This window comes from Lampetra fluviatilis, chromosome 60, assembly GCF_964198595.1.
Source record: "Lampetra fluviatilis chromosome 60, kcLamFluv1.1, whole genome shotgun sequence".
In the NCBI taxonomy this organism is placed as follows: Eukaryota; Metazoa; Chordata; class Hyperoartia; order Petromyzontiformes; family Petromyzontidae; genus Lampetra; species Lampetra fluviatilis.
Window position 1 is genome coordinate 505,432 of NC_136334.1, and position 26,358 is coordinate 531,789.

A 26,358-nucleotide genomic window follows, 5' to 3' on the forward strand; every position below is an offset into this window, starting at 1 on the left:
AAGTCGCCGCCCTTCGACACACGAATCCGCGATGCCACAATCCGCCCAGCGCGAGCACACGAGCCGACGTCGTCGCTCCGTTTCCGCGGTAGACGTCTCTTGGGGGCGCTTTCCCTCTGTTGGCTGCCACTCGGCCGCATCTCTCCCCCAGTGCCCGTCGCTTCGGCTAGCCGTGGGTGCTGCCCGGGCACTGCACTGTGACTGTGCCACCCAGCCAGAGAACAGGGCAAGTTTTAATTTTTTCCCAAGTTTTATTTCAATGACACGATCATTGTGGAACTCTCCCACGGCAGTGCATCATCACTCTGTGCATTCGAGAACGGCCCACAGAAGCAGATGTCAGAGCACTGCTTCTGAGATGCTTTCAAGCGAAACACGAGCGGACCCAATGCTTTCCCACACGCCCTGCTGCAGAGAAACATCTCCGAGTTCATCACCGGCATCGATTCAAGTAAGCCTCATCATGCTCATGAGACACTGTATGACGAAACCAGTCCAGAGATGTGCTTGTCTAGAAACAATGCTGCTGAAATGATGCGCTCCCAGAAGGCCATGCGGCTAATCGGTTGTGCGAGAATTACGTGTATATTGTGTTACGTGGCAACACAAATAATATGTGAAGGGCCGTTTCGTCTGCTCATTCGTCTTTTTCAGAGAAATGGTTCATCACACAGATCCAAAACCAATATTTTTCATTCTGAAAGCTGAAATGTTGCCACATTAAGTGAATCAAAATATCAAATGTAACGTGAAGTTGTTCCACGAAAACCCCATTTAATCACGGGCGGTCGAGACTCGGATGCCAACTCAGGGCCTCAGCGTCGCTGGTTCGGCGCTCCGAACCACGACGTGACAAGAGCCGAGGGAAATACAGTGAGCAACGCGCCAGCGCCGTGATTTACACGGCGAGAATGGGAACACATACGCCTGCCACGAACGATCGTTGGCTCCAGGCAAAGTACAAGGTAATAATAATAAATAAACTCTACAACGGTTATTTATTTCTCTCAATCTTCTCACCCTCCATCACCCCCCCCTCGACTCTCACCCACAAACCCCACCAATCGGGCTCGGCAACACAAAATAAAAACGGTTCCCGTGACAACAGCGCGTTGCGGCGTGGGGAGGGTTGCCGTAACGACCGGGCCTTTCCGGCGCCGCCCGCAGCCTCTTTTGTCCCGGGCTCGCAGGTGCCGGATAGCGCCCGGAGATTAGCCTCGACGCCGCACGCCGCGCGTGGCGGCCCGGCGCGTCATTATCGGCGTCGCACAAAGAGCAGGCGCGGGGCAATTAGCGGATCAGAATTAAAATTTAACGCTCGCCAGAAAGCGGGCCGCGCGCGGGCCGAGCTATTGTTCCCGATTTACGCGAAATGCCTCGGCGTGCCCCCCACGGGACAGGACAAACGGAACGAGTGGCGCAGCAGCTGTAGACGCCGCTTACAAACAGCAACGTCGCAGGAGGGACGAGGCGGCGCGGCCGACGCGCCGGTGACTCTCACGGAGTGAATGAAAGGAGGCCACGGACAGAGGCAGTGCAGTGGAGCCGGAGGCCCTTCATTAACGTAGTGATGAAGATGAAACCAGTCTGATGATGAAACCAGCTGAGACCATAGTGAGTGGTGTGTAGCTGAGTCACAGCGAGTGTAGCTGAGTCACAGTGAGTGTAGCTGAGTCACAGTGAGTGTAGCTGAGACCACAGTGAGTGTAGCTGAGACCACAGTGTGTGTAGCTGAGTCAGAGTGAGTGGTGTGTAGCTGAGTCACAGTGAGTGTAGCTGAGTCACAGTGAGTGTAGCTGAGACACAGTGAGTGTAGCTGAGACACAGTGCGTATAGCTGAGACCACAGTGAGTGTAGCTGAGTCACAGTGAGTGTAGCTGAGTCACAGTGAGTGTAGCTGAGACCACAGTGAGTGTAACTGAGTCACAGTGAGTGTAGCTGAGTCACAGTGAGTGTAGCTGAGACACAGTGAGTGTAGTTGAGTCACAGTGAGTGTAGCTGAGTCACAGTGAGTGTAGCTGAGTCACAGTGAGTAGCTGAGTCACAGTGAGTGTAGCTGAGTCACAGTGAGTGGTGTGTAGCTGAGTCACAGTGAGTGTAGCTGAGACACAGTGTGTGTAGCTGAGACCACAGTGAGTGTAGCTGAGACCACAGTGAGTGTAGCTGAGTCACAGTGAGTGTAGCTGAGTCACAGTGAGTGTAGCTGAGACCACAGTGAGTGGTGTGTAGCTGAGTCACAGTGAGTGTAGCTGAGACCACAGTGAGTGTAGCTGAGTCACAGTGAGTGTTGTGTAGCTGAGTCACAGTGAGTGTAGCTGAGTCACAGTGAGTGTAGCTGAGACCACAGTGAGTGGTGTGTAGCTGAGTCAACGTGAGTGTAGCTGAGACCACAGTGAGTGTAGCTGAGTCACAGTGAGTGGTGTGTAGCTGAGTCACAGCGAGTGTAGCTGAGTCACAGTGAGTGTAGCAGAGACCACAGTGAGTGTAGCTGAGTCACAGTGAGTGTAGCTGAGACCACAGTGAGTGTAGCTGAGTCACAGTGAGTGTAGCTGAGTCACAGTGAGTGTAGCTGAGACCACAGTGAGTGTTGTGTAGCTGAGTCACAGTGAGTGTAGCTGAGTCACAGTGAGTGTAGCTGAGTCACAGTGAGTGTAGCTGAGTCACAGTGAGTAGCTGAGACCACAGTGAGTGTTGTGTAGCTGAGTCACAGTGAGTGTAGCTGAGACCACAGTGAGTGTAGCTGAGACCACAGTGAGTGTAGCTGAGTCACAGTGAGTGTAGCTGAGACCACAGTGAGTGTAGCTGAGTCACAGTGAGTGTAGCTGAGTCACAGTGAGTGTAGCTGAGACACAGTGAGTGTAGCTGAGTCACAGTGAGTATAACTGAGTCACAGTGAGTGTAGCTGAGTCACAGTGAGTATAACTGAGTCACAGTGAGTGTAGCTGAGTCACAGTGAGTGTAGCTGAGACACAGTGAGTGTAGCTGAGACCATAGTGAGTGGTGTGTAGCTGAGTCACAGTGAGTGTAGCTGAGTCACAGTGAGTATAGCTGAGTCACAGTGAGTGTAGCTGAGTCACAGTGAGTAGCTGAGTCACAGTGAGTGTAGCTGAGACACAGTGAGTGTAGCTGAGTCACAGTGAGTGAAGCCGAGTCGAGTCACAGTGAGTGTAGCTGAGTCACAGTGAGTGTAGCTGAGTCACAGTGAGTGGTGTGTAGCTGAGTCCCCAAGGGGCACATTCCGTGCAGCGTGCGCCTAAACGACGTTGAAACATTGACACGCCCTGACGAGCAATCTACTTGCTGTGCTTATGAACACAGGTGCCTCAAAATTCGTTAAATCAACAATCGCTTTTAATCTACATTTTTTATTTATTTTAACATCGCAGCGCCTCCAGTGGCTGCAGGGGTCACATGCCCTCGTTACACGCAACGTACAATCACCGGTCGGCCCGCGGCACCAAAGCCGTGGTGCCGCCACCACTAAAGCCGTGGTACCGCCACCACGACCGCCGCCGCTGTCGATTCCGTGCCAAATCGGCACGTTAGCGAAACGCCGGACATCGTGGCAAGCGCCGCGATGCGTTTCCACAATGACGTTCGTCTTGGGGGGTCTTGTGTGTGGCACAGTCTGTCCCAGCCCAGTCACAAATACATCGAGACCCACAGACTCAAACTCACAGAGAGACTCGTAGACTTACATGAAGACCCATTAACTAGCACAGACCGGTTTGTGGTTAAACTGGGTGGCCTCAGCCCAGTCATGTTGTCACATGGGGAAATATGCCAAGTGATTTCGATTTTCAGCAAAACCGCAGGAATGTTGAAAAGCGACAAATATTTTGAGAATTTTGACAATTGGGTGGGTGGGTGGCTGGGTGCCTGAGTGGGTGAGTCGCTGTGTGGCTGAATGGCTGAGTGACTGAGTGACTGGGTGGGTAGGTTGGTGGCCGAGTGGCTGAGAGGTTCAGTGGCTGGGTGGGTGGGTGGCTGAGTGGGTGGGTAGGCCTCGGCAAGGTAAGGTAAAAGTTAAAAGGTAAAAACAACAAGCCTACCTTTACCCTACCTTTTACCTTACCAGAATGCAATCACTATACCCTTACCTTTTACCCTTTAGCAGGTAAGGTACAAGGTAAAAGGTAAAAAGCAACGAGCTTACCTTTACCCTACACTTTACCCTTACCCCATACAAATAACCCGATAACAGGGTAATTACTAGGGAACTACTACACATGAACAAGGTTTATAACGGTAAATGCTAGGTAGAGCGCTTTAATCATATAGAATATTCTCGATTATTCAAATGTTACACGCTTTCTTTTAACTCACTCTGTCGTTGTTGTCGTTATTGTTGTTGTATCCTCAAATCTTGAAACTCAATTTTTACCCACTTCCTAATGTGGTATCGACTGCAAACTTGGTATACTTAGGTCATACTGATGACAATACTATATTCTATCATAAAAAATTCATATATTTTTAAAAAAAATTTAAATGTTGTGTTTCGGCTTGGGTCTAATTGTCGACGCTCAACTGACGTTGGCTGTAAGTCACCACGGCCCCTTACGTTGTGGCAATCTTCGGGGCCACTTCCTGGAGTCGTGGAGTTTTGTCATTACTCGTACATTTCATAAAAGCGTGTTTTTAATCAAGTTTGTTTTAATATTACTTATTCAATGGAGGCCACGGACTGAGCCACGGAGCTTTTAGCGGTAAACAAGGTACCGTATTTACCGGGTAATACTTTGTGCTATCTTTACCCTACCGGGTAATTCTTCCGAGCTACCTTTACCCTACTCTTTACCTTACCCCTTGGCATGTCGACATCTTTACCCTTTACCTTTACCCTTTTACCCGGTAAAAAGGGTAAATTACCTTACCTTGCCGAGGCCTATGGGTGGGTGGGTGGCTGGGTAGGTTGGTGCCGAGTGGCTGAGAGGTTCAGTGGCTGGGTGGGTGGGTGGCTGAGTGGGTGGATGGCTGAGTGGATGAGTGGGTAGGTGGCTGAGTGGGTGGATGGCTGAGTGGATGAGTGGGTGAATGGCTGAGTGGGTGGGTGGCTGAGTGAGTGGGTGGGTAGGTGGGTGAGTGGGTAGGTGGCTGAGTGGATGAGTGGCTGAGTGGGTAGGTGGCTGAGTGGGTGGGTGGCTGAGTGGATGAGTGGGTGGATGGCTGAGTGGATGAGTGAGTAGGTGGCTGAGTGGGTGGATGGCTGGGTGGCTGAGTGGGTGGTTGCGATAATCACAGTGTAGAATTGTGGGTGGGCGACATGGTGACGACAAGGAACAAAGCAGACAAATAACGGAACAGATTCCACTTTCCGCGTCTCATCAGAACAACGAGCGCGCCCGCCAGTGGTTGCGTCCACGCCCAGGGGACTCACATAATCCTCGATGAGTTCTTTGATGGCGGCGAGTGTGAGGATGAAGATGAGAGGCACCAGGGTGGTGTAGCGTCCCGTGGGAGACACATCTGGGATTTGCTGGGGGGCGAGAGACGCGGACACGTCGGGACACGCAAAATACTGGCGAGCAGAGGGGCGCGCGATATCACACGCCGAGTACAGAACCCACCGTGGCGTTAACCGGGGTGGCAATCGGGACGGCCGCCAGGCTCCAACCGCACGCAACCACCCGCCCCCCCTCAACGTCCTGGGCCGGCGGGTTTGCTGAAGTGCCGTGGCATTGTTGCTTTTGTCAGCCGTACAGAGTCTCATCCGTTTATTTATTTACACCTCCACGGCCACAACGGGGCGGCACGATCAATGTCGATCGTTAATCCGGCTCAGCCACCCACGGAAACGGAAAGACGACGACGACGAGGGGGATGGAGAGAGGGAGGAGGAGGCCGGAGGCAATAGCGGCTCGTCTGGGTGATGGCAGGTGCTGCGCTTTCAGGCCCCGCCCTATAAACTACAGAGACCAAAACAAAAAAGCTGACAAAGGCAGTGGAACGGGCGCCACGAGGAGCGGGCGCTACGAGAGAGTGGGCAGGCGCTACAAGCAGCGGGTGGGCAGGCATGCGCTATGAGGATTGGGCGTGCCAAGAAGCGTGCGCTCTGAGGAGCGGGCGGGATCGAGAGGGCAGGCGGGGGCTATGAGGAGCGGCGGGCGAGCGGGCACTTGGGGAGTAAACTCAGTGGGGTTGTTTTGTTCAACCAAGAGCTGTGTGGCAACCCTCGCACACAGAGGGCTATCATGTTAGAACTACCCCCACCACGACTTCTACTCGGCAACAGCGGTGGCAGCAGCAGCAGCAGCGTGGTTCAGCAGCTCGGTTCCAGCGTCGAGGTGTGCTGCTGACCACGACCAGAGGGAGGGCTTCAGGAGAGAGCTCGTGTCGTTTTGTTGTTCCACCTCCATTGAAGGAGCGCAGACGACATTATTAGGAAGCCACTGGAGCTATTAGCAAGCCATGGATCTATTAGGAAGCCAGTGGGGCTTATGTACTTTAAATCTAGATTCAAAACTAATTTATGTAATACTGCTTTTTCTGTTTAGTTTGGTGCCCTTCCCACGCACCTCCTATTAGCAAAGTTGGCTACTACGGTGCGAAAGAAGTTTAACATACGTACTTACAGTGGTTAAGTATAAACTAAACGTAAAACTATTTTTATTCTACCAAATAAGGCCATAGTGTGGATTGCTTGTCTGTAATGTATATCTACGAGTCTCTTTGTATCCCCGAGCCTCTGTGTCAATGTATATCCGATGGGTCGCTATGCATCTCTATGGGTCTCTTTGTATCTCTATGGGTCGCTATGTATCTCTATGGGTCTCTATGTATCTCTATGGGTCGCTATGTATCTCTATGGGTCGCTATGTATCTCTATGGGTCGCTATGTATCTCTATGGGTCGCTATGTATCTCTATGCCTTTGTATGTTTCTCTATGTGAATAAATGACTCTGTACCCCTTTGAGCATTTGTCGGTATGAGTATCTCTGAGTTTGTTTTCATCTCTCGAGTCTATCGCTATGAGTGTCTGTGTCTCCATGTATCTCAATGGGTCTCAGTGTATCCCTATCTCTAGGGGTTTTAATCTATGGTCCATCGTTTGAATTGCATGGCCACGATCACACTACTGTGGCTCCTCTTTCATTTTACATTGTGTAGTGACACAGCGCCGACTGCTGTCCAGCAGCGGCAACTGCGGTGGACAGTGAGCGCACTGAGGAACTGGGGCAAGGGTCACGGAAGACTTCACAGGGAGGCCCCTGGAACCCTCTGGTGGGGTTCGAGAAGGGAGGTGTGGCCAGGGCGGAGCCGAGCCGCGCCGAGTAGAATAAAAGCAGCGGAGAACTCCGGGCGGCCGGTTCTGGGAGTGGACCCGTCTCGTCGTCGCCGCCGCCGTCGTCTTCGCCGTCTTCGCCCAATAATTGCGCGGCCGGACAGTGGTTGTCTGTCTCGGCCGACGCCGTCGGTGCACCGCAGTCAGGGTTGTGCCTAGGCAGGGCTGTACGGCAGCGTGGTCGAGACAGAGGAGGCCGGAGTTGGTGTAACGGGAAATAAAAAGAGAGAGAGATGGTGCCTCCTGCAACTACCTCGTCACCGACTGAGTGTGTGCGCCCCACACGCACGCACACCGAGGAGGAAACTGGACATTCATGAAAGAGATGTGCCTGCTGTTGATGTTCTGATGCGGATGATGGTGCCACCACCGATGTCTTTGACGAGGAGGAACGTCAAAGCCAGGATGTGCGATGTTTGGGTCTCCAATGAGATGTTTGACCTGCACGCCCGCCGTGGTGACAACAGGAGGGACGGGTCCGGGAGACCCTGCGGCTCCACTCCTCCGTTGCTCCGGTGTACAAGAGCTCAAACATAAAACTCCTGGCCAGGAACTAAACATTCAGCGACCCCACGACCTTCCCATGATCCGTCACAATTCGGGGACACAAGTCAATTTAACAACTCGATTCTGTCCGTAGAAGCACGGGGGGGGGGGGGCGGTGAGGGCGACAGGTGTGCCTTACTTGCAGTAAGGCAATGAGTAGAAAGAAGGCATTGGCAGCTTTCCTGAATTGCTCGAACAGGAACCGTGGCAGGAACGTCACCACGTTGTACTTGGCGGTGCTGGGGGGTGGGGGAGAGAGAGACACGGGGGTGGAGACGCGTCGGTTATCTGGGTGGATCACTCCCCTTCCCCCATGCTTCCTCCGCGCTTCCCCCTCCCACGCTTCCCCCACACATCCCCAGTGCTTCTCCCACACTTCCCACGCGCTTCTTATTTCCGCAACCTTTAGCTAAATGGCGCTCGCCACGAGTGCGACGTTTACGCGGTGACCGCGCGGGGCCCTGCGGCGAGCCATCGAGAGGGCGTTTGTGCTTCAGGGCGCCGTCGCCGATCCGGTTAAACACAGAGGGCGTCAATGACGGCATTTTCCGTCGCCCGCGCTCCGATCTGTGTGCACTGGTCGCACCGATCTGCAAGTGTAAATGTTTAACTTTGGCCACCGGCTTTGTAAACAGGGCCACCCCCGGCATCCCACCCACCTATTTTTATTTCGAGGCAGCTGCAAGAAAACAGCGAGTTAGTAAAGCTACCGTCAACATTCTCCTGTTGCAGTTGTACGTCACGAGGCTCCACGAATAATTCAGGTGAACAAAAAATCCAACACCACTAATGGTCGATCACAATGCGTGCGGTTAACCTTCCTCGCACTCTGCACTCCTATCGTGTTTGTGTGCTGTGTGTGTTGTTGTGGTGTTCTTATCCACCCCCCCCCCATGCCCCTACTGGGCATCTGTGAAAGAGAGCTTTATAGCTCATTGGATTCCTCCAGTAAAAATACAGATTCTGATTAAGAAAGATAACAGGCAACGTTTCAGGCAATGGTTCTTCTTCACAGGACATGAATCATTATATAGGTGGGGAGTATCTATTTTATAAGGGTTGTACAATACTTTTAAACGCAGGTTCTCTTAAATTTGTATGCGTAAAAAATACATTGTGGGTGCAATTGTGATCATTAACAAATTCCGGTCTCGGAGAGGGATCTTAAGAACATGCCAGAAATAATTGTCTGTTCTTGACAGCCTTCGTTGCACCACGCTCGGGTGCGGAGTGGAAAAGTGAGGGATTGTGAGTCAAGGGAGGGTCAGGTGGCAGGGGCGGCCGCTCCATGCGGCCCCCCCAATGCCCTCTCGGTGTCCACGCTCGGGACCCCGCGCCAACGCATGGAAGGACGTTTCGGTTGAAGAAAAGTGCCTTCACAGAGGCGATCGGCTGCATCATCAGATACCACGACGCCTCGCAATCCTTCCTTTCTTCCGTCAGATCCCACAACCGTTGCAGAATCGACAGCCAACCAACCACCATGCTTGGCTCCACCTCTGGGAGCTCGGGCGAACGCCCCTCATCGGGCGATGCTCACGGAATACCACCACCCGGTGCCAGAGAACGACCACGGAATGCGAGGCCTCGGAGCTCGTCGTGTAAATCAAACACTGTGTTTCTAATGCTCGTGGCCGGCACAGGCGCCGTGCCAAGTGAAACGCCAACGGTCGTCACGACTTTAGTCCCGTGGCGGTCATCGTGGACTCAGGGTTGGGAGACGCAAAGAGGAAGGACGCGCGCACGAGACAACAGGTGAAAGCAACTGGGCTGGAGCAGGAGACACCGCTCGGAACGATGATCGTTGCCAACGGTCGAGAACTCGGCATGAAAGCGTGGTTGTTTTCTGCGGTTGCTTCCCGCGGTTGCTTCCCGCGGTTGCTTCGCGCGGGGGCCGGCCCCTCGCCGTCCGCGTAACTCGGGAGCCGCGTCGTCTTCGCCGCCCCTCGCACTCTCGACCTTGATTAATCTTCGCGAGGGTCCCGGGGTTTGTCGGAGCGCCATCAATAATTCACGGATGGCAAAAAATAAATAAATCGAATGTCACGAGGCTTTCAAATCGAGTGCCAACGTGGCATCCCCACTCCCGCTCAAGCCGACCGCCTTCAGGGCTGACATGGCCAAGGATAAAACAGATCACGATAATAATTTGCGAGGCTCTTCCAGGCTATCAGCACTTACCCTGAAATATGCATGAGGCACAGATATGGGGGGAGTGCACGGGCCAAGGGCTCGCTTTTTACGACGCTCGTAGAAAAGTTGATGCGCTTTGTCGACTTTTTTCTGGCTTTCCCCCGTGAGGTTACCTGACGCTGCGCAGTGGCGGTGGTGGCGGTGGTGGCGGTGGTAGCGGTGGCGTTGGTGGCGGTGGTGGTGCCGCACGCCACTGATCCAGAGCCATGGAGGAGAGGGTTGGCGGATCGTAGAGATTTGTGAAACTCACAAAGCTACTGTGTTGCTTCATTATTATTTTTGTGTCATGCCCAGGGCGCTAAGCGACGTTCCCGTCGCGCCTTGGAAGCGGAGCACGCTTGGCCTGCTCACGGCTCGGGATGGGAAAACTGCCTGGAAATGCCACAGAGGGGCTCTAGGCTGAGGGTGCGCACGAGGTGGCGGCACAACTAATGGGTTCATTGCCCGGGTGTGTGCGTGTGTGCATGCGTGTGTGTGTGCGTGCGTGCGTATGTGTGTGTGTGTATTTGTAAGCGTGTTTGTTTGCATGCATGCGTGTGTTCCATTCCCGTTCACGGTCAGCACCAGTGACGATTATCTGAACCGGTCGTGGGCCTCCCCTAGGTGGACTCAGCCTCAAATGAGTACCTGGAGTGGTGTGTAAACATCGCCACTGGGAGACAAAGGCGGCAGGCCGTGGTCCTGGCCACCCACCCCATTATGCACCGTGCCGGCCTTCATAGGTGCTGCTCGCCAACAGCACTTTCCCCAACAGCCAGTTAACGCTACACGGGGGACCTCTGTCTTTGAGCAGAGCTTCAGTGTTGTCCACCCCATAAACGTTAACGCCTGCCGTGAATAAAGTGTAAAGGTGCAGCCCCTGCAAATGCTCACTCAAACCAATGTTGCAGAAGGATCTTCACCAGAGGGACCCATAGAGAGAGGATGTGTTTGCCTACATCTTCAAGGTGGGCGTACCCACACTTTACCCCACCACACCAAGCGCCTGCGTGCGCTGCTGGGTGGACATAAGTAGGCGAGGGAGAACTTAAACTCAAAACTATTTTTAACTAACTCGGTGGGCTTTACCAGGTAAGGCCCACCGAGCAACCTGGCCACAAATGATCGCTCAACGAAGTGGCTTATCATGTAGAAATTGATAGCAGCCAAATACTGTAAATGCATGTTTCTAGTAAAAAACCGGAGAACCTGGAGAAAAATCCACATGACCACGGGGGAGAACACGCAAACTCCAAATATACAGCAGGCGTCAGAGTCGGGAACGACCTCCTGCATACCAGGCGAGGCAGTAACATTTCTTAGTCACTGTGATTTGGCCAACTTGCCCTGGTGTCCCATCAGCCGCGCCGGGATAGACGGAATCGAACCAGCGACCTCGGGATCGCGAGTGCAGTGCGCTCACCGCAGCGACAGCATCGGCTCAACATCAGGAGGGATTCTCACTCTGTGACATTGGTGACGAAGCCAGATCGCCTCATCCCAAGGACGATGCGTAATTGACAATCGCTGTTCGGCATCGGCAATAACGAAGAATCATCACTGAGTGTTCTTTGGTGGCATTTGTAGAATTATTCGAGCGCAAGGCTGTCACAAAAGGCACAATGTTTCACAGATGAGCATAATTTTATCAACTCGGGCTGTTGCCTGATGAAGCTGGTTGTTGTTGTAATTACCGGTGAAATGTCACGGTATTTAAATTGTAAATGTTGTAGTGGGTTTAGTCTCCAACACACAGCCGGTTTGCTGAACTAGTAACTAATTGGCACGTTCTGTTTACGTGACAAACCTTACCGACTGGCTGTGTCGGGTCGTGGGGTGGGTTTAATGACACACATCGATATTTACGCGACCTAACCCAAAATAAGTAATTTGCGAGTAATTCATTTTCACGTTTGGGAGGTTTGTACGGTGACGCCGACACGCGCAGCGCAGGTCTGTAAGTGCGGGACGACGTGTGGCCCGAATATTCCGAGGGGGGGTTGGGGGGCAACGTTCGTGGCATCTGCAGCAATGTTATCGTGTTATCGTGTTATCAGCGAGCCTCGTGCCGCCACTCGCCATCTGTTCTATGTTTGCGACAGGTGCCGGCAAACTGGCACCGCGTCAAACCCCGCGGCCTACGATCGGGCGGTGGTGGTGGTGGCGGTTGTGGTGGCGGCCGCTACGTTGCTGCTGCTGCACGTGTCCTGCCGTACTCCAGCGCTGTAGAGGCAGCAGCGAGGGTTGGTGGATCATATCGACGTTGAACTTCTTTTGCACCATACATAGTCAACCGTGCTAATCGGAGGTGCTGGGGAAGGATGAAAACTAAATGCAAAAGCCAGTTCTAAAGAAATGAGTTGTCAATCTAGATCATTTAAAAGTGCATAGCTCAGTGGTTTCCTAATATTGGAAAAGCAATCCAGACGGCTGCCAAAACGCATCTGAAAGCGCTCGATGCAGTGACCGTCTTTGTTAGATTTCTAGCCAAAAGCCGATTCGAGGATGACCGGAGTTCGAGTGATGAAGGTTCATGCGCCTTCAAGAGATCAGCGAGGTACCGTGGCTCATTTGTGGCAAGCACTTTGTGTGCAGCGAGCGCGGCCTGACAATGTGTCCATTCAGCAGCTAGAAGTCAAGGCAGCTCGGCACGGTCGGATCTTGCAGTACCCGTCACAACACGCGCCACAGTTGTGTGCACACTGCACAGTTGTGTGCTAATGTTTTTGTTTCGAGACGTCCCGTAGAGTAGTGAGCTGCAATAATCGCGACTTGTCGCCGATACTAGGCGACACGCCGCCGTGTTGGCTATCACGCAAACATTGCGAAACTCCCTTCCCGTGGGCATCGAGGTGCCATACCCTGGGTCACCAGGAGAAGTCTCAAGGCTCCTGTCTCCGGGGCCGCCTGGTGCCGCCGTGACTGTTTGGGTAACTCCGGAGCTTAGCGTGCGACAAGGAAGCGAGGCACCTGGTGAACACCCCATCGCAGCTCGACTGAGTCCACGGGGCCGTCCAGGATGGAGCATTCCAACATTTGATGTCTGTCAGCTTGACACCACGATTTGATGGTCGGTTTATGGGGCCTGTTTACTCGCTCAGGGAGTGGGTTGATGTTATTTTGTTTGTATTAAGTTTAACTTGTGTGTATACCGATGTAACGTTACGTATGTTTTAACGTGTCCATCTGTGAAGCGCTCTGTGACCATTTTTCTTGTGAAGGGCGCGACATTACATAATGTTTGATTGGTTGCCTTTTTCCATTGTGGGCCCGTGGTGGTCGGTTGAAATCAAAGAATGGATCGCCAATAACGTGCGTATCAAATCGCGTGCACGCGAGGACCTGGTAATTAATAACAGTGATTATGATGTCCATCGGTAAAGTTACGCATTTCATCCGTAGATCCCACCAATGCGACCCACCACCGTACATGCAAAGCAGGAGACACACATAACCTGCAGGGTACACGGCCAGGACTGGGCAGGGGTGAAGGCCGGTCTACAGAGGTGGATTCTCAAGACAGACGCAACAAGCACGAACGACTCGGATTTTCTGGTGAGCAAAGGCAAAGCGATGTTCCAAAGCGTGGCATCTGCGCAGTGGCAAATTCCCGACCACCCCAGGAACAGAGCCTTGACCTCGGAGTCCTTGGCAGATGGCAATCCGAAGATCTCAGGGACCTCGTTGGAGAGTGAAAACGGATCGGATCTTATAGCTGTTGCAGGGCTTACCCACAGCGTATGCACGCCGCACTGCACTGCACATGTATGCACATTACACTGTACCGCACACGCATGGCACACCGCATGGCACACGCATGGCACACCGCCGACAACGATCCCCGGCCAACATCGGTTGGCGAGTGGCACCGATCGGCGCGGTGAAGCATGGTCAAGCAGCCCGCGTGACACAACTGCTCTGAGCGGTGGACTGGGATGCCGCACTCACCTGACGTGGTTATCGCGGAATTTTTCTGACTGAGTGGTGTTGATTGCGATCACCCGGAGATCCTTATTGACTTGGGAGGCCATTGCTGAACCTAGGCAGAACACACAAAGACAAAAAGGTCCCTCTTAGCAGAGCATCAAACAGACTATTGGGGTAAGTGCTGTTACCGAGCATCTACAGAGGTTGGCACAGCACATGATGGGGTAGTTGGCCAGCACCACGCCCGGCTGCCTTTGTCTCTCCAGCACACAACAAAGCCAAAGATCCCACGTGTAGCCTGAACAGACTGTCAGGGCAAGTGCTGTTAGTGAGCGCCTATGAAGGTCAGCACAGCATACGAGAGGGTGGTTGGCCAGCACCACGCCGGGCCGCCTTTGTCTCCCCAGTGGCAATGTTTACACACCGCACCAGGTTCATAAAATCTTCACTGGGTGGCGGTAAGCGGGAATTTAACTCGGGTCCTCAGGTTTGTAACGCAGTGTAATAACCACTGCGCCACCGCTCCCCAGCTCACACACAAGCGCACACACAACACGCACCCACACACAACACACGCACACATTCGACATGCACCCACACACACAACATGCGCACACACGACACGCACACACATACAACACGCGCACACACGACACGCACACACATACAACACGCGCACACACGACACACGCACACACACACACAACACACGACACGCACACACACAACACGCGCACACACGACACGCACACACACAACACGCGCACACACGACACGCACACACACAACACATGCACACACACGACATGCACACACACACAACACGTGCACACACGACACGCACACACACACAACACACGCATACACACGACACGCCCACACACACAACACACGCATACACACGACACGCCCACACACACAACACACGCACACACACGACACGCTTACACACGACACGCACTCAAGACGCGTGCGTTGCACTCAGACGGCACCGCTCTGCTTGACGGTGCCACCAGAGGTTCGCGGTTCGAGGCGAGTGGCCACCGTGGTCGACACTGAGGTGTGCGTGGTAACCGTAGCAGTGCGCCGGATCTCCGCAACGTCATTTGTACAGACCGGGCCATTGTGCGCCGGGCGTCAGAGTCTCAATTTTGCCAATTTCGAAAATCACCCACAAATGACTTAAGTTGAACTCCACACACCCACAGAGGCAATCATCGCCCCGTTCTGGCAGCAGGTGAACGGCCCGCCGGCCACTCTCAGAGACCGCGACTCGCCCTGCTCTCTTGACTTCTCGCCCTGGGTAGGCAACACAGACTTTCATCTCAACGCTCATTTTCAGGGAAGCTAATTCCTGGTAACGTTGGTGCCAAGCAAATGTTTTTCCAGTCGTGTTCACACACAGCACAGACAACAGCAACACGGTGCTGCGAGCCAGAAGATCCCCACCGAGTCTAAAGGTTCTCACCCAGGCGGGTCCTGCACTGGGTCACCCGGCCCATTTAAACAGGGAAATGTTTATTTTCCGTCACGGGCGAGGAGACCGGAGTAACGTGGAGACGATTCAGGTGGCACGTTTCCGTCCGGCACGGCGTCCCGTTTGCTGCGGAAGCTCCCCCGGCCGCGTGAAGAGGAACGTCAGACATCCCGCGGGAGGGAACCGCGCCACCTGGGGGCAGCCCACGCGGTGTCCACCGATTGGATTCAATAACCCGCTCTGCCGCACCGCCACCTAACGGCCATCTCGCTGTGCTTTGCCATGCCGACCGGAGTGGCTTGGTGGTGGCGGTGGGAGCGGTGGGAGCGGCGGGCACCCACCCAGCGCCAACTCCGCGAGGCTGCCGCTGGTGCGGATCCAGGGCGTGGGCAGGGCGCCGTTCCGGAGCCGCGTGCGGCGACTCTTTAAGCGACTGCTTTGTGACAATTATTTATGAAGGACAACCACCGCCGTCTCGTATTAGTTTTTTGACCAAATAAAAAAAATGTGGCCCCTCTGGTTATTTTGGTTGCCGGCCCCTGGTGTAGAACGGCAGTAGTGACTTTAACGCCGCGGTGGTTAACGAGCCGGGCGATCGCGAGTAGCGGAGTATCGCTTTGACGGGGCCATCTCTTCCTCCTTCTTCGTCTTTGTGAATCGGACGGCGAGACCGCTTTATCTGCTCCGCTGCTCTGTTCTGGGTGGTGACCACAGTCGCCGCATGCTGATCGGAAACTTTTTAATTTCCCATTTTCTGCATCGTCGACGTGGTCAAGTATTCGCTTCAGCTGCCATGGTGGGTGCGGATGTGCTTAAGGGTTGTGGCCCAAAAGATTAAAGCCAGGATCTTCTGTGGCAGGTCGGTCACAAACTAGGCTCAGCCACGCTTTGCATCTGAGATATGACGACGATAACAATGACGATGATAAAACAATAAAAACGATGAAAACAATAACAAGAATGATGACAATGATGATAACAATAACGATAACAAAATAAACGATGATGATAACAATAACGATGAAGATGATGATGATGACAACGGAAGATGACGATCGTGATGATAAACGATGATATCAATGGTGGCGATAATAGAAAGTGACACTGATGATGATTACAATGATACGATGATGATGCCGATGACGCCGCCGATGACGACGCAGATGACGACGCAGATGACGACGCAGATGACGACGCAGATGACGACGCAGATGACGACGCCGATGACGCAGATGACGACGGTGATGACGACGCTGACGACGACGCTGACAACGGCGATGACGACAGTGATGACAACGCCGTTGACAACGGTGATGACGACGGTGATGAGGACAGTGATGACGATGCCGTTGACAACGGTGATGACTACGGTGATGATGACCAGTGGGTGGAACGTGCGCGAGGGCGGGCGGGCGGGCGGGCACGGTCCACGGGCGGCTCTCTACATTATTTAACAGCGGGCGGGGCGGTTGAAGCTTAGGAGCGTGAAAGCACGGAGTGGCGCCATGGGGAGTGGCGCCCCGGCAAACGCGACCCCCCGCCGCCGGTGCGTGATTAATGCATGAGCGCCGATTGTGAGCGAGCGGCGACACCAGCGCCGTCACGCCAGCTGCCAGGACGCTGCGCACGGGGCGTACGGGCACAAGCACGTACGTGTCGCCGGTGGCTACTCTGCCGCTGCACGCGGCCGCCTGTAGTGATCCGCGCTGTGGAGGAGGCAGCGAGGGTTGGTGGATTGCACGCGGACGTCGTCACGAAACTCCCTTCTTCCCGCGGGCGTCGAGGAGGAGCCGTACCCTGGCTCGCCAGGAGAAAGGCGGTACAGCAATAGTATCGTTGAATATCATCCGTAACATCTGTACGGGATCGAGGGTTTCCCCCTGGCACACGTGGGTTTTCTCCGGCAGCTCCAATTACCTCCCACGTGTACAGTGAGGGAAAAAAGTATTTGATCCCCTGCTGATTTTGTACGTTTGCCCACTGACAAAGAAATGATCAGTCTATAATTTTAATGGTAGGTTTATTTGAACAGTGAGAGACAGAATAACGACAACAAAATCCAGAAAAACGCATGTCGAAAATGTTATAAATTGATTGCATTTAATGAGGGAAATAAGTATTTGACCCCTCTGCAAAACATGACTTAGTACTTGGTGGCAAAACCCTTGTTGGCAATTACAGGTCAGACGTTTCTTGTAGTTGGCCACCAAAATTATAGACTGGTCATTTCTTTGTCAGTGGGCAAACGTACAAAATCAGCAGGGGATCACTGTATAAGCGCTCGGTGATCGGCCGATAACGTCTTCATGTGTAGAGGGCCACAAGAGCTTTGGCAATAGTTGGCACCAGCTCACCACATCGCTGGCTTCCCGCTACTCCTCTCCTCGTTCCCGAGTCGTCCCCTCTCTCCCTACGACAGCGCAAAGAGACTGCTCTGTGAGCGCGTGTTACAAGCTATTGTTAGATTATACTCACAAAGGACACAGTTTGGTTTCAAACATCTCGTATTTCTGGAAGCGATGCCATCCGACGTCACGTGCCACCATAAACCGACCTCAAGACCGGTGATTTCACACTCTTGGATCAACCCGAAACAACGTTAATGGCTGAGTCGACCTAGAGGAGGCTCAGGACCAGTTCAGATAATCGTGATAGGTATTAGCTGTGAGCAGGAATCTCACTTGGGTTTCTGGGCAGCATAGCGTGCTCACCACTGCACCACCGCTTCCGACACACGCACGCACCTGTGCACCCATACGGCCACAGACATATTTGTTCACCGTGGATTATTCACTCCGTGTCGAGTTTTGTCAACCAACCTCCATTGTCACATTTCTCTTGGTCGCTTTCCTGCACTGAAGTGCCATTGTTCTCTCCGTTGCGAACCTGCGTCCCGAGTCTGCCTGGCAGAGTGGACGTGCGTCACGAGGGCTTCGCAGCCACACCTGTGGTCTCGTTCATGCGCGTTACGTCTTTGGCGAGCGTACGTCTCACTCGTACGTCTTGGGCGAGCGTACGTCTTGAGCGTTACGTCTCTGGCGTTACGTACGTCTCAGGCGCACGCGAGCTGCGGGTGTGTCGTGGTTGATGTGGATAGCGATGAATGGCAAAGGGGCAGCAGCGGCGAAGCGCGCTACAAACCGCGGCCGGGGCACCGGGACACGGTGAACATCGGTGGCAAATATCTGAACCGGTTCTGTGCAACTCCTAGGTTGATTCAGCCTGAATTATGGTAACTGGTTCAGTGTGTCAAACATCAGCAATGGGGAGACAAAAGTCGGTCGGGTGCTCGCTAACGGCACACGCACCGGCGACTGCAAAGAGCCTTTGTTATTGTGTGCGAGTGTGTGAGAGTGTAAGGCACGGAACGTAACGATTGGGTCAGCGACGGAGATTGATGCTCACACTCGCGATACGTGCACCGAACCACACGGGAGAGAATGAAATATTTTGGCTTCGCAGAACTTTGCATGCTAACTGCACGGCAACGTTTCTTCTTCGGGTAATGGGGCACATCAAACAGAACGAGCGAGACGAACAATAGCCGTGAGATAACAGCAACGAGGTAGATACATGTGCGTGAGTGTGTGTGAGTGGGAGTGTGTGTGAGTGCATGTGTGCGAGTGTGGGGAGCGAGGGTGTAGCGGTTAGCGCGCTGTGCTACAAACCCAGCAACCTGAGTGGGATTCCCGCTTATGGCCAACACCAGTGACGATTATCTGAACTGGTCCTGGGCCTCCTCTTTGTCTTTGTGAGTGAGTGCGATTGAGTGTGTGTGTGGGGTGTATGCTGTGTGGGAGTATGCTGATGATGTGGTGACTGCTGCTCACGTTGGAGGCGCTGCTGCTGAAACTGGAGTGTGCCACTAAGAGGGGAGATCTTACCATGAGCACCACCAAAACTAAGCGCCTGCCTAGGTATTTTGTGCCACCAAACACTCCACCCCCTCAGCTCCCCCAGAATGGATTGTGTTAGGAACTCACAAATCCTTGAAAGATCTGGACACATTCCCATCAGTGAGCTCCTCCGGCAGGCAAGGCTGCATTGGCTGGGTCATGTAGCCCACATGCCCAGCCACCGTATGCCCAAGGAGCTTCTGTATGCCCGCATAGAGGGGGCCAAACGGGCACGACATGAGATGGTGAAGAGATGGACTGATGCGGTATGTGAAGCTGAGTGGACTTGTTGATGACTGGTACCAGCGGTATCAGGTTCGGCCTCTATGGAGGAGGACACTACTGGGAAATTAGAGGCAGTCGCCCTCCAGCAACAACGGAGGGCAGAGGAGTGACGCTCAAAACAACGAGCGGGGCGCGTAGGGGATACAGCTTGTGCATCTACCAGTCATCTCAATCAGCTAACCCACAGCACCATGGTCTGTCCTGGGACCTCCTGTCAGCGAGTCTTTGAGACTTCACATGGCCTCAAAGTGCTCCTGGCCTACAACAGGCGCCGTGGTGACGTTACCGTCACTTCGTGGTCAATGGCGGGTATTGGAGTGTTGGTGTGTGAGTGTGTGAGTGAGTGTGCTGGCAAGGATTATTCAACATCGCCTTGCTAGGCACGCTGAGAAGAGGCTTGCGGAACCCCAATGCGGTTTCAGGAAAGGGCGGTCCTGCACAGATGCCATATTTCCTGTCCGTCTGCTACAGCAGAGGTATAGGGAATTCCAACAAGACCTACATCTTTGCTTTATTGACCTGGTCAAGGCCTATGATACCATCAGTAGGCCTGGGCTCTGGGTTGTTCTTCATGCTTTCCGAGTCCCTGACGCTCTGTTCACGATCATTAAGGACCTTTCATGATGGTGAGCGGGCCCGGGTAAAACTACGTGGCCGGGAGTCAGAGCCATTCCCTGTACACATTGGGGTGTGACAGAGATGTCCTCTAGCTCCCACATTATTTAACATCTATTTTGACCACGTAGTTCGTGAAGCCTTCAATAGCTGCACCAGGGGAAATTCCATTTGGTACAGATATAATGGGAGGCTGATCGATGCCCGGGTGCGGTCAAGGGATGGCTCCCTATTGGTCAACCACGCTATATATGCCGATGATTTGGTAATTGCTGGTCATTCAGAGGAGGAGTTGGAGACGCTGCTGCTGAAACTGGAGCATGCCACTAAGAGGTGGGGCCTTACCATCAGCCCCACCAAAACTAAGCACCTGCCTGGGTATTTTGTACCATCGGACACTCCGTCCTCACAATCGGTAATGGGGCAGTTGTGGAGAGAGTGGAGAGTTTCCCATACCTGGACAGTGTGCTCATGACCGGCTCCGGTTTAATAGCAGAGGTCTCACTCCGAATCAGTCGAGCGGCAATATCTTTTCATCGGTTGCGTAACGCTGTGTGGAAGCTACCTGGTCTGTCGCTCCGCACGAAGCTTCAGGTCTTCTCGGCCACAGTCATTCCCTCCCTTCTCTACGCTTGCGAAACGTGGACCCCCTTAATGCAGCATCTTCGCCGGTTAGAAACATTTAGGCTGGCCTGCCTACGATCCATCCTGGGTTTAACCAGGCTGGATTGTCTGAGGAGCTCGCAAATCCTTGAAAGATCTAGGCAAAGTCCCATCGGTGAGCTCCTCCGGCAGGCAAGGCTGCGTTGGCTGGGTCATGTAGCCCGCATGCCCAGCCACCGCATGCCTAAACAGCTTTTGTTCAGCCGGATCGAGGGGGCTAAACGGGCACGGAACGGGCTAGAGAAGAGATGGAGTGCTGTGGTACAGGAGGACGTGGAGCTGAGTGGACTTGCCGATGACTGGTACCAGCGGTGTCAAGATCGGCCTCAGTGGAGGAGGCTCGTGAAGGACGCTACTGGGCAGTTGGAGGCAGTCACTCTCCAACAACAACAGAGGGCGGATGAGCGATGCTCACAACAATGAGCGGAGCGACGGGTGGCTAAAGCACAGCAAGTTGGCACAGTAGGGGGCACAGGTGGTGCATCAGCCAGTCATCTCAGTCAACCCACGGCACCTGCGTCTGCCCCGTGACCTCCTGCCAGCGGGCGTTCGACACTTCACGTGGCCTCAAGGCGCACATGGCCTGGCACAAGCGTCATGGTGATGTCACCGCCAGTTAGTGGCGAATGGCGGTTGTTGTTGTTGCTGAGTGAGTGTGCGAGTGGTAGTGATTAGTGCCCTGGGCTCCAAACCCGGCAACTCGAGTTTGATTACCGCTCACAGCCACCAAACACCAGTGACGATTATCTGAACCGGTCTTGCGCCTCGCCTAGGTCGACTCGGCCTCAAATGAGTACCCGGTGCGGTGTGCAGTAAACATCGCAACCCGGGAGACGAAGGCGGTCGGGCGTGGTGCTGGCCACCCACCCCCTCGTGTGCCGTGCCGGCCTTCATTAGGCGCTGCTCCTCTTGCCCCAACAATCGAATTGGAATCAGAATCTGTATTTAGACTGCAGGAGGAATCCGATGAGCTATGAAGATCTGTTTCACAGATGTCCAGTAGGGACGGCTCAGCAAGTTACAGCAAAGACACAACAACAATCAACAACCAGAGTGCAAAGTGCAGGAAAGGTAAGCAAGTCACTGAAAGCAAACGAAAACATTTACACAAAGTGGGTAACGACAAAGTGTAATATAACTACAAAGTACAACACGTTCCTGTCGGGCTCTTTTTAACACCAAATGCAAACTTGGGCAAGGCAGCAAAACAACAACAGTCCCAGACCACACCAAGACAACAACAACAGTCCTAGACTACACCAAGACAACAAGAGACCCTCAATAAAATAGCTCTAAAATGTAACTATCAATACACGAGTAAAGATAAACGTTACAAATCACTATTGGTTGTAATTGTTTTATGATGTCTGTGTGTCTGTGCTGATTGATTATTTAGTTTACCTCTATCGTTGAATGTCTCTGTGTGTGTGTCTGTGTAGGGGAGCGGTTGTGGAGCGGCGAGCGAGTTCCATTCCCGCTCACGGCCAGCACCAGTGACGATCATTATCTGAAGCGGTCCTGGGCCTCCCCTAGGGTCAACTTTAGTTCCTGAAGCGGTGTGTAAACATCGTCACCCACCCCCTTGTGTGCCGTGCCGGCCTTCATAGGTGCTCGCTAACAGCAATTGCCCCAACAGACTGTTCAGGCTATACGTGGGATCTTTGTTTTTGTGCGTTTCTGTGTCCATCTCCATGCGATCGTCCTTCCCCCGCACCTCCAATTAGCGCGGGTGGCTACGTATGGTGCAAAAGAAGTTAAACATATACACATACCACATACATACAACATACGCACAACAAATATTTCCCATCCAATATACATACACCATACAATATACATACACCATACAATATACACATACAATACAACATACATACACCATACAATATACCGTGAGGGAAAAAGCATTTGATCCCCTGTTGATTTTGTACGTTTGCCCACTGATGAAAAAATGATCAGTCTATAATTTTAATGGTAGGTTTATTTGAACAGTGAGAGACAGAATAACAACAACAAAATCCAGAAAAACGCATTTCAAAAATGTTATAAATTTATTTGCATTTTAATGAGGGAAATAAGTATTTGACCCCCTCTCAATCAGAAAGATGTCTGGCTCCCAGGTGTCTTTTATACAGGTAACGAGCTGAGATTAGGAGCACACTCTTAAAGGGAGTGCTCCTAATCTCAGCTTGTTACCTGTATAAAAGACACCTGTTCACAGAATAAATCAATCAATCAGATTCCAAACTCTCCACCATGGCCAAGACCAAAGAGCTCTCCAAGGATGTCAGGGACAAGACTGTAGACCTACACAAGGCTGGAATGGGCTACAAGACCATCGCCAAGCAGCTTGATGAGAAGGTGACAGTTGGTGCGATTATTCGCAAATTGAAGAAACACAAAAGAACTGTCAATCTCCCTCGGCCTGGGGCTCCATGCAAGATCTCACCTCGTGGAGTTGCAATGATCATGAGAACGGTGAGGAATCAGCCCAGAACTACACGGGAGGATCTTGTCAATGATCTCAAGGCAGCTGGGACCATAGTCACCAAGAAAACAGTTGGTAATACACTACGCCGTGAAGGACTGAAATCCTGCAGCGCCCGCAAGGTCCCCCTGCTCAAGAAAGTACATATACATGCCCGTCTGAAGTTTGCCAATGAACATCTGAATGATTCAGAGGACAACTGGGTGAAAGTGTTGTGGTTAGATGAGACCAAAATGGAGCTCTTTGGCATCAACTCAACTCGCCGTGTTTGGAGGAGGAGGAATGCTGCCTATGACCCCAAGAACACCATCCCCACCGTCAAACATGGAGGTGGAAACATTATGCTTTGGGGGTGTTTTTCTGCTAAGGAGACAGGACAACTTCACCGCATCAAAGGGACGATGGACGGGGCCATGTACCATCAAATCTTGGGTGAGAACCTGCTTCCCTCAGCCAGGGCATTGAAAATGGGTCGTGGATGGGTATTCCAGCATGACAATGACCCAAAACACACGGCCAAGGCAACAAAGGAGTGGCTCAAGAAGAAGCACATTAAGGTCCTGGAGTGGCCTAGCCAGTCTACAGACCTTAATCCCATAGAAAATCTGTGGAGGGAGCTGAAGGTTCGAGTTGCCAAACGTCAGCCTCGAAACCTTAATGACTTGGAGAAGATTTGCAAAGAGGAGTGGGACAAAATCCCTCCTGAGATGTGTGCAAACCTGGTGGCCAACTACAAGAAACGTCTGACCTCTGTGATTGCCAACAAGGGTTTTGCCACCAAGTACTAAGTCATGTTTTGCAGAGGGGTCAAAAACTTATTTCCCTCATTAAAATGCAAATCAATTTATAACATTTTTGACATGCGTTTTTCTGGATTTTTTTATTGTTATTCTGTCTCTCGCTGTTCAAATAAACCTACCATTAAAATTATAGACTGATCATTTCTTTGTCAGTGGGCAAACGTACAAAATCAGCAGGGGATCAAATACTTTTTTCCCTTACTGTACATACACCATACAACATACATACACCATACAATATACACATACCATACAATATACACACACCATACAACATAAATACACCATACAACATACAGACACCATACAACATACGTACACCATACACTATTCATACACCATACAACATACATACACCATACAATATACATACACCAGACGACACAGGCATCGTCTCAGCACCCACTCGCTCGGCTTCTCCGCCGGCTTCCGTCAACGGCGGGAGCCGGCAACGCGGTCGCGAGTCCGGCACCACGCAACTCAACTCTCTCTCCAAGCGCACACAGCCGTTGTACCCCGACGTCACCACTCGCACGACACGCGCGCGCTCAGCACGTGGGTGACACTACGGAAGGGACGACGCTGCCACCAGCGTCCGCCCTAACGCACGGCCGCACCGCCACGGCCTTCAGCTCGACGGGTCTCTCCCGAGCACCCGCCATGACACCGCACCAAAGAGAAAGTTACCCCGTACAGCCTCGACAGACTGCCGGGTTCATAGTGCAACGCGCTCACCGCTGCGCCACCGCAGTAACATTACCACCCCGCCCGCCCCATCCCCCACAAACCACGCGGCATGTGGGCAGGCCCTCATCCAGCAGTGGATCGAGCCAAGCGTCACGCGGGTACAACACGCGGCACACTTCTCACGCGCACGAGACACTCCGAGTTGACCGGCGAGCCCCTCGTGCGAAGTCAAAACGTGCTCCGGAGCAAGCGCTAGAAATCTGGCGTCCGTCACATCGTGAAGCCGTGCGGCCTCATCCCAGAGCCAAAGACAAACCAACCGTGGGCACCGCCAGGCGGCGGTGCAGTTCACGCGCCGTGCTACCAACCCGGCCACCCGAGTTCGATTCCCGCTCACGACCAAAATTTCTACCGGGCCTGGGCCTCCCCTTGGTCGACTCGGCCTTAAATGAGTCTTGTAGCTCAGGGGCCCAAATCCCCAGGCCGCGGACCGGTCACGGTCCGTGGCCTGTGAGGAACCGGGCCGCACAGCAAGAGGTGAGCGGTGAGCCCGCGCGTGACCCGCAGAGCGTCGCAGAGCGGCGCTTTGCAACGGTGACGTCGTCGTAGCAAGCGGCTCCGGGCAGTGCCGTTCGTGGCGTGCGGCATCGGGCTCGCCGCACGCATCCCGAGCACCTCCCGCAGGTGCGGATCCGTGCCAATCCGCTGCTGGATGAGGGCCGACCAACGCCGTGCCAATCGTGGTGGTTACCTTGAGCATACTTTCACCGCGCTGGGCAATGCGGGCTGGTGAAGGTAGGGACCATAGATGTACAGTACAAGAATGTATTTTTGCCCACTGGCCTGTGCAGATGGAATGTCCCAGATCTCGGTCAGATGCCAGCCAATCTCAGTCAGATCTCGGCCAGATCTCGGATTATAAGCAGGGTTGAGAGCAGTCCAGTGCGTGGATGGGTGACCACTATGCATAACAGACATTATAGGCTGTGGGGAGCTATGTATCGAGTGTCAACTGCTACAATCCAAAATATCTTGGATGGAAAATTCCACTTGCAGCACTTGGAGTGATCGGGTGTGAACTAGATAAATAATACCGTTAGCAGCGCAGAGACATTTTTAATGCGTGCAATCATCTAAAAATCCAGAACACTATATTAAAAATATGCAAAATCACCCGTAACAATGCAAAAGTCCAAAGTCCTAAACGCTTAAATCCTTAACTCCCCCCGAGTATAAAACTCCCCGTGCCTCTCCATGCCAATGAATTGAGATCAGAGGGCACCCGCAGCACTGTACCTGCGTGCGGGCGTAAATCTGGCACCGGACGACAAGCGGCGGCGTTGCCGGTGAGGGGATAAGGAACTCAGGAGGCAGATTCGCATCTCGGCACAAAACACTCAGCCACGAAGCAATTGCCAGGCGTTGGCTCCGCACCGGCAGAGAGAACTCCGGCGAGAAGATAACGAAACGCTTTCGGCTCAGGGGGGCCCTCAACAAGGGGCCTCGCAGCTTCACC

General features: G+C 53.1%; 1 protein-coding gene across 7 annotated transcripts in view; it reads right to left on the minus strand.

Moving 5' to 3' along the window:
* Positions 1 to 26,358, minus strand: part of LOC144950991 (phospholipid-transporting ATPase IA-like) — a 178,107-nt gene that overhangs the window by 103,768 nt on the left and 47,981 nt on the right. For 6 of the 7 annotated variants that reach the window (XM_078881196.1, XM_078881197.1, XM_078881198.1 and 3 more), the window contains 3 exons: positions 13,953 to 14,043; positions 7,972 to 8,071; positions 5,381 to 5,479 (listed from right to left, as the gene is read on the minus strand). In XM_078881196.1, the coding sequence (XP_078737322.1) occupies positions 5,381 to 5,479; positions 7,972 to 8,071; positions 13,953 to 14,043 (290 nt within the window). Of the gene's footprint in view, positions 1 to 5,380; positions 5,480 to 7,971; positions 8,072 to 13,952; positions 14,044 to 17,061; positions 17,206 to 26,358 lie in introns of all 7 variants that reach the window. The other variant, XM_078881200.1, reaches the window with a different exon arrangement.